Consider the following 6660-nt stretch of genomic DNA (forward strand, 5'->3'; position numbering starts at 1 on the left):
CAGGCCACGCCCACTTCCGTACGGAAGGACTGAGCAGGCGCGCCCGGAGGATCCACTCAGACTCCGCCCTGCACGTAGCAGCACGCAAGCGCAAATTCATCCTTTGCCAACGGCTCAGCCCCTCGTAAGCGTCTACTGGGACCCGGCCTTGGGGCTAGTGCGCAAGCGCAGCTCTTTCCGCCTCCAGGTCGGCGCTCTCCGTGTACGCATGCCCGGGCGGCGGCGGGAGACCGCGGAATGGACCTCCGGAAGTGCCCGGACCCGCACCACCGAGAGCAGGCTTGCCTAGCTAGCTAGAGGGGCTCGTTTCCGCCCCGCTGCAGGACTGGGGGTGGCCATCTTGGGTGCGTGCAATCCAGGGGTGTGAAGGGCCCGGGTGTGCACCGAGGAGGGGGGGAGGGGATTTTTTTAACGGCCGACTCGTTTCCCGACGCGCTCTCTCCCCGGGACGGGACCCCAGGCCGGGCCCTTCCTGGGGTAGGGCAGAGAATGGAGAGCGTGTCTAGGTTCTTCCTTCTCCCACCTCCCTACGGAGGGCCGCCGGCGTCTCCCTCGCCCGCGGCTCTGCCTGGTGCACCCTCAGGTTGCAGGTGGCTGGGTTCTCCGCCCCCCCCTCCGAGGAGGGGGCGTGTCCGGGCCCTAAATGGTCCCAGCGCGGGAGCCGCGTGCGGGCGCGAGGGGCGTGGCCAGGGCTGCCCGCGCCTCCGCCCTCCCGGAAAAGCGCGCGAAAAGGGATCCGGGCGCCGGCGGGGCGCCTGCGGCCTTTCCCCGGCCCCGCCCAGCCTGAGGTGTGGCCTTGCTTGTTGGAGGCGGGCCGGGCCGCGCGGGTAGCCACACACGCCCGGGGAGGTGGGGACTGCTCCGCGCCCGGGCGGGGCCGTCGGATCCCGCTACGTCCGGGTCGCCGGAACTTTTTTTTTTTTTTTTTCCCCTTCTCGTAGCCGGAGAAAAACACTTAAGTTCTGGAAATAGCGACTCCGTAAGATGGCCACGAGCCTTCAGGAAGAGGCGGACGGGAGCTGTGTGCGTAACCACTCGTGGGATTCGGAATGCCTGAGGTCAAAAGCACGAACACGGGCGAAGCAAGCCCATGACCGGATTGCCTTGCTTTCCTCCCTGGTGGACCCGGGAAAAGCGTAATCCGGGCCCAGGCAGGGACCGTTCACCACCTCCCTTCGGCCACACCCACTTCGATTCCTTGGGGTTCATCTGGCTTCCATTTAAATTGCAGGGGAAGCCGGGAAGCCTCGGTGGTGGAGGGAACACCGTAGCGATCGGGAAGCAGTAGTATTTATTTTATTTTATTCCGTGCCAGATACAGTATCTTCTTTCCCGTTTGCACTTTTTATCTCTTATTTTTAGGTCACTTACGTGAAAGGAGACCTTTTTGCGTGCCCCAGAACAGACTCTCTGGCCCACTGTATCAGTGAGGACTGCCGCATGGGTGCTGGCATAGCAGTCCTCTTCAAGAAGAAGTTTGGTGGGGTGCAGGAACTGCTCAATCAACGTGAGTTTTGAAAGCAGCCTGTTTAGCCCGATGAAAGCATCTTTTGATCTTTTCTCATACTTTAAGATGTGCATGCCAAGAGGGGGGGGGTTCTAATGACTGAGTGCTTTTAACTGTTGATGGTTTATCCTCGCAAGAATGGCTTCTGGTTCCTGCCTTTATTATATTAGATTCCTGTAGACGTCTCTAATCTCTTTATCCTCCATCATCAACTTTCTTTGATGATATTAACCTGCTTCTCTGAAATCTTTGGGAACTGAGGTGCTTAGCAAAGTCCACAGGTGTCAGGTTGGCTTTTAGGTCCTCTGCATAAACTAATATTCTACTTATCTTCGATGAGATGTTTAGAAATCACCTCTTCCTTACAGACCCACTCTCATCACTTTTTTTTTTTTTGGTCCAATCATGGGCCTGAACTCTGGGCCTGGACGCTGTCCCTCAGCTCTTCAGCTCAAGGCTAGCGCTCTACCACTTGAGCCACAGCACCACTTCCGGCTTTTTTCTTTTTGCTTATGTAGTGCTGAGGAATTGAACCCAGGGCCTCAAGCATGCAAGGCAAACTCTCTACCACTGAGCTACCTTCCCAGCCCCAAACTTTCTACCAATGACTTTACATCGGAAATACACTGTAGAATCACTGCCTGCCATTTATTCTGACTCTAGCCAAAGACAAAAGCAATTTCTCTGTCTGTCTGTTGGTTGTGGGGCTTGAACTCAGGACCTGGGCACTGTCCCTGAGCTTTTTCACCCAATGCTAGCTAGCTCTCTACCACAGGGCCACTTCCAGTTAATTGGAGGTTAAGTGGAGATGAGAGTCTCATGGACTTTGCTGCCTGGGCTGGCTTTGAACCTTAATCCTCAGATCTCAGCCTCCTGAGTAGCTAGGATTATAGGTGTGAGCCACAGGTGCCCGGCTTTATTTGAAATTTTAGTAGTTAAGAACTTATTAAAATATGTTTCTCATGACTGTAGAAGATTATTGAATTAACATGTTTGGCAAGTAAAAAATTTTAAAACAATTTCGAAACAGACATTTAAATTTTTTAAGTGGACAAAAAGGGGTATAGTTTGATGGCAGGACAAAAAATGGGATGTGTGGAAACATACATTATCTGAAAAAGAGAAAATATAGGAGATGGTAGTTTCTTTGAGGGTAAAAGTCTTTTCTAGTTCCAAGGTAAACTCAGATTTTTTTAAATCTTAAGAGTAGAGATTAGTTGTTTCTAGTTTTCTTTCTTCTGTTCCAGTATTAAATGACTGTTTTTCTTAGAGAAGAAATCTGGAGAAGTGGCTGTTCTGAAGAGAGATGGGCGCTATATATATTATTTGGTAAGATGGGGCCTAATCTTGATACGTTGTAAGGATTGGTGAACAAATGGACTGCCTTGCATTCCTCCTGCTCAGGATTTTAGATAAGTAAGGATGTCATAAAGCTTCTGCTCTCATTACAACGCAGGTTAGGTGGTTCTGTCTACTTGGTTTACCAGGCTGCCGTACAACTTCACAGGCAAGCTCTGTGCACCATGACCTGTGTTCAAAGACTTGTAATAGTATGGGACACCTTCTGTAATTTTTTTCCTTGCTATAATGAGAGAAAAAAAAGCCAAGTCTCAAGAGACAGGATTCCCCAAAGAGGGTTATCTCTTATTTATTCCCTGTCACATGTACCAGCTAATAACCGAGTTCCTCTCTGGATGAATGTGGTGCTGTCTGCACGTGGGACTCTCTGTCCACTTGTTCTTTGGCCTCACAGGGTATGTAGCTTCTTTAATAATGGTGGTGGTTGGCTTAGAACCAACCCACTCACTGCAAATCTTATCTGGATAGCAAACCAAAGTGGGGAGATGTTCTAACCAGTCAAATTTTCTCTTTAAGGCTGACGTGACTTCCAGTGTTTTTAATGTAGGAAAACTTCTGTTCGATTGTAGAAAACAAAAAGCAAGCAAGCAATACTTTCTCCCGATGGTGTGGGTTCTTCCTTGCCACAGATAATGTAGTTTATCTCTTGGAACTGATGCAAAACCTTTCACCTGTCTTCCTTAAAAACATTTTATAATAGGCATAACTTATCTATCTCATGGGTTTCCTTGGGGAAAGGAAGATTGATTGCTTGATGACAGGGCCTGGGTTTCTTGGTCCCATTTAGTGGATTTTCCTGGGGCCTTCCTTCCATAACAGTGTGGAATGGGGAGTGTAACATTTGTCATCCGTGCTCTAGATTAGTCTAAAAATGCACTTACCTTTTAATTTTCAGGATGTGGAGGAATCTGATGACTTTTTCATGCTTTCAGTTTTAGCTAACCAGAATTTGAATCCTTTCTTTGTGTTTAGATTACAAAGAAGAGGGCTTCCCACAAGCCAACTTATGAAAATTTACGGAAGAGTTTAGAAGCCATGAAGTCCCATTGTTTGAAGAATGGAGTCACTGAAATCTCCATGCCCAGGCAAGGAAATTAAGGGCCCTACCTGAAGAGTTAATTGATTGATGAGGTTTACTATTTAACCCCAAAACAAACAACTTCAAAGCTGAGCCAGAAAAGTAGATTCAAAGGTAGACAAATAGGGAAACCTGTAAAGCCAGTGAAAGGAGTGTGATTTTAGGCCACAGCACAGCCATTTTCTAGCCTTAGTCAGTGGATTAAGATAAATAACTTGAAACACACACCTGCCTCAGCCTACTCAGTGGGGAGGACTAATTGTCAGTCACATTGCATTTCCTCCATCTGATGCTTAAAACTTGGTGTCTGCAGTGTAAGCCAAAGACTGAGCAATTGTGGTTTCCCTCTTGTGTGACTTCTGGTCTCCCAGACCTGTTAATCCTGTTGGAAGAAAGTTGTAAGTGATCACTGTCTTTTGCACTGCATGCTTGTTTTGTGGTCAGTGTGGGTAGCAGCCAAGGATTTGTCTCTGTGATTTCCCAGAATCGAGCTATTGGGGACTGAAAGGAATGACTTTGGTTGTTCTGTGATTACTTCCTTTTCAGGATATTGTCATCCAGTTTAGAATTAGTGCTGACCCTACATGCTGATTAATCACAAGTCCCAGTTACTTTGAACATGTGTACAGTGACCATTATTTCACACCAATCATGGTTTATATGATGTATATGTGTGTTGCAAGCCTGGGGCTTGAATTCAGGGCCTGGGCACTGTCCCTGAGCTATTTTGCTCAAGGCCAGTGTGATGGCACTTGAGCTACAGCTCCACTTCTGTTTTGTTTGTTGGTTTATTTTTGGTGCTCAATTGGAGATAAGAGTCTCATGTACTTTCTTGCCCAAGCTGACTTGTGACTATGATCCTCAGATTTCAGCCTCCTGAGTAGCTAGAAATACATTTAGCCATTTTAGTACCTGTCCTGCTATAGACTAATTTTTTTAGATTACAATTCTTTAGGAACTTGGTTTGTAAGGTAGCTTTTTTAAAGCTACTTTTTTGTCCCTGGGGATGTTAAGTACCAATAAAGTAATGTCTTGGGAGAAAGGTAGCAAGGGTGCTTTTGTGGAATGAGATTTCATGCCAGGGTGTTGTAAAGACTTTACTCTTGATTGTCAGCCGCTTGGTATTTCCCAATATTCCTTCTTGACTTTTGTAGAGCTCTTGTCCTTTGTCCCACTTCTTTTTATCATCATTAGCATCCCATTATAAGCATATTTGAAAAGTACCAGGTTTTTCTGATCCATTGACAGACAATTTTTATCTAGAGTGCCAGTGTGATAGTATGAAACAACTGTAAAGTGCTACCTTATTAAGCAAAGAGAAGTGACAGCTGTTGGGTGTTAGGGCTGCCTAGGAACAGTAACAGGTGATGTTATAAGAATTGACATCAGACAGTTACTATGGCTATAAGTGTGAGACTAGATGACTTTATGCTTTGAGTGTCTTCAGCCCAAAAGAAGGGGGAAAGGAGCAAAGTCCTAGCTCCTTCCATTACAACCAATGGAGGTGTTTTGTCTTTTTTAGGATTGGATGTGGTCTTGATCGTCTGCAGTGGGAAAACGTATCTGCTATCATTGAAGAGGTATTTGAGGCAACAGACATCAAAATTACTGTGTACACACTCTGAACAGATGAACATTTTGGACGTGTCCGTGTTCTCCTGTGTCATCCCTCCTTGGCCATAGGAATGAGCAAACCGACTTTAAAATGAGCAGAGGAAAATGTTCATGTAAAGGACTCAATGTCATAGGCAATACCTAGGCTGCTATATATCATTGCTTTTGGGACTCTGGTGGAGGGATTACTTGGGATATATTTCTAATTTTTTTCAAGAGATTCAGGAGTATTGGCCTAATACTAGGTGAGGAAAGGAGGGAGATAAGACTGGTTTTGCTCCAGTATGTGTCCTGATTTGTTTAGCCAACCACTAGGTGGCAGCATTGAATCTTTTTCTCTGCTTTTTTACAAGAAATTTCAGAAAGGGAAGGTTTGAGTCACTTAGGTTTGTTTTTATTAGTTGTACACTTAACTTGGTGTTGTTCTTGTCATCAAGTTTATCCTAGGAGAAAAGTATGTGTTGTTTTGTTTTCATTACAAAATAGAGAATTGAGGTCTACTTTGTTACCAAGAATTTATGATGACAAAAAATGGAAAAATAAATCTTTTTCTTGGAGTTCAATGAGGTTCTCTGCTCGTGTCTGTGCTGTTTTGGACTTGGGTAACAGGAGACAGGAGGGACTAATTTGAAGAGTCTGCAGATGGTCTACTGGAAGAGTAGCAAGATAAGAAAAAAAAATGAACAAGGACTATGGGTCAGCATGAGTAGAATGCAGGATTTAGAATCTCATGGTAAGTTCTATTCACTGCATAGTTCCTGCGTCTGAATGCAACAAATCATACTTAAGTGCCTGATATTAGGTTAATGGTATAGTGAATCCCAAAGTCTATATGAATCTCTAAAAGCATAAGGATCTTTTCCTCAAAAATTATTTTATTTCGATGTCAAGGTGGGATTATAGGTTTGTATTTTGAACCTCTCTAGAAGATTCTGGCATGTAGCAGCTAGGGTCTCAAGAATAACCAGTAAATATTAGTTGGTCGTCTTTTTCCCAAACTGGGAGGGCAAGTCCTCTCTTGTTTTTATGGTAGGAAAGTAGAGTTCATTGGTTTAGCCAAGGGCTTGGTTTTAAAGCCATTGGGGAAACTGAGTGACTCTCC

At 45.6% G+C, this 6660-nt stretch overlaps 1 protein-coding gene across 3 annotated transcripts; it reads left to right on the forward strand.

The window, feature by feature from the left end:
* The first annotated feature begins 102 nt into the window (after window positions 1-102).
* On the forward strand, window positions 103-6121 carry Oard1 (O-acyl-ADP-ribose deacylase 1). Of its 3 annotated transcripts, none has more exons than XM_070023815.1 (6): window positions 103-124; window positions 942-1023; window positions 1363-1507; window positions 2778-2836; window positions 3839-3951; window positions 5467-6121. In XM_070023815.1, exons 2-6 carry the CDS (start codon window positions 985-987, stop codon window positions 5567-5569), a joined length of 459 nt encoding a protein of 152 aa, XP_069879916.1. In that variant the 5' UTR covers window positions 103-124; window positions 942-984; the 3' UTR covers window positions 5570-6121. The 3 variants fall into 3 exon arrangements, with proteins under 3 accessions (XP_069879916.1, XP_069879915.1, XP_069879917.1); XM_070023814.1 differs by lacking the exon at window positions 103-124 and adding an exon at window positions 151-344; XM_070023816.1 differs by lacking the exon at window positions 103-124 and having other exon boundaries at window positions 986-1058.
* The last annotated feature ends 539 nt before the right edge of the window (window positions 6122-6660 follow it).

This window comes from Dipodomys merriami, unplaced genomic scaffold (genome assembly GCF_024711535.1).
Source record: "Dipodomys merriami isolate MVZ:Mamm:240054 unplaced genomic scaffold, mDipMer1.0.p SCAF_16, whole genome shotgun sequence".
Classification (NCBI taxonomy): domain Eukaryota; kingdom Metazoa; phylum Chordata; class Mammalia; order Rodentia; family Heteromyidae; genus Dipodomys; species Dipodomys merriami.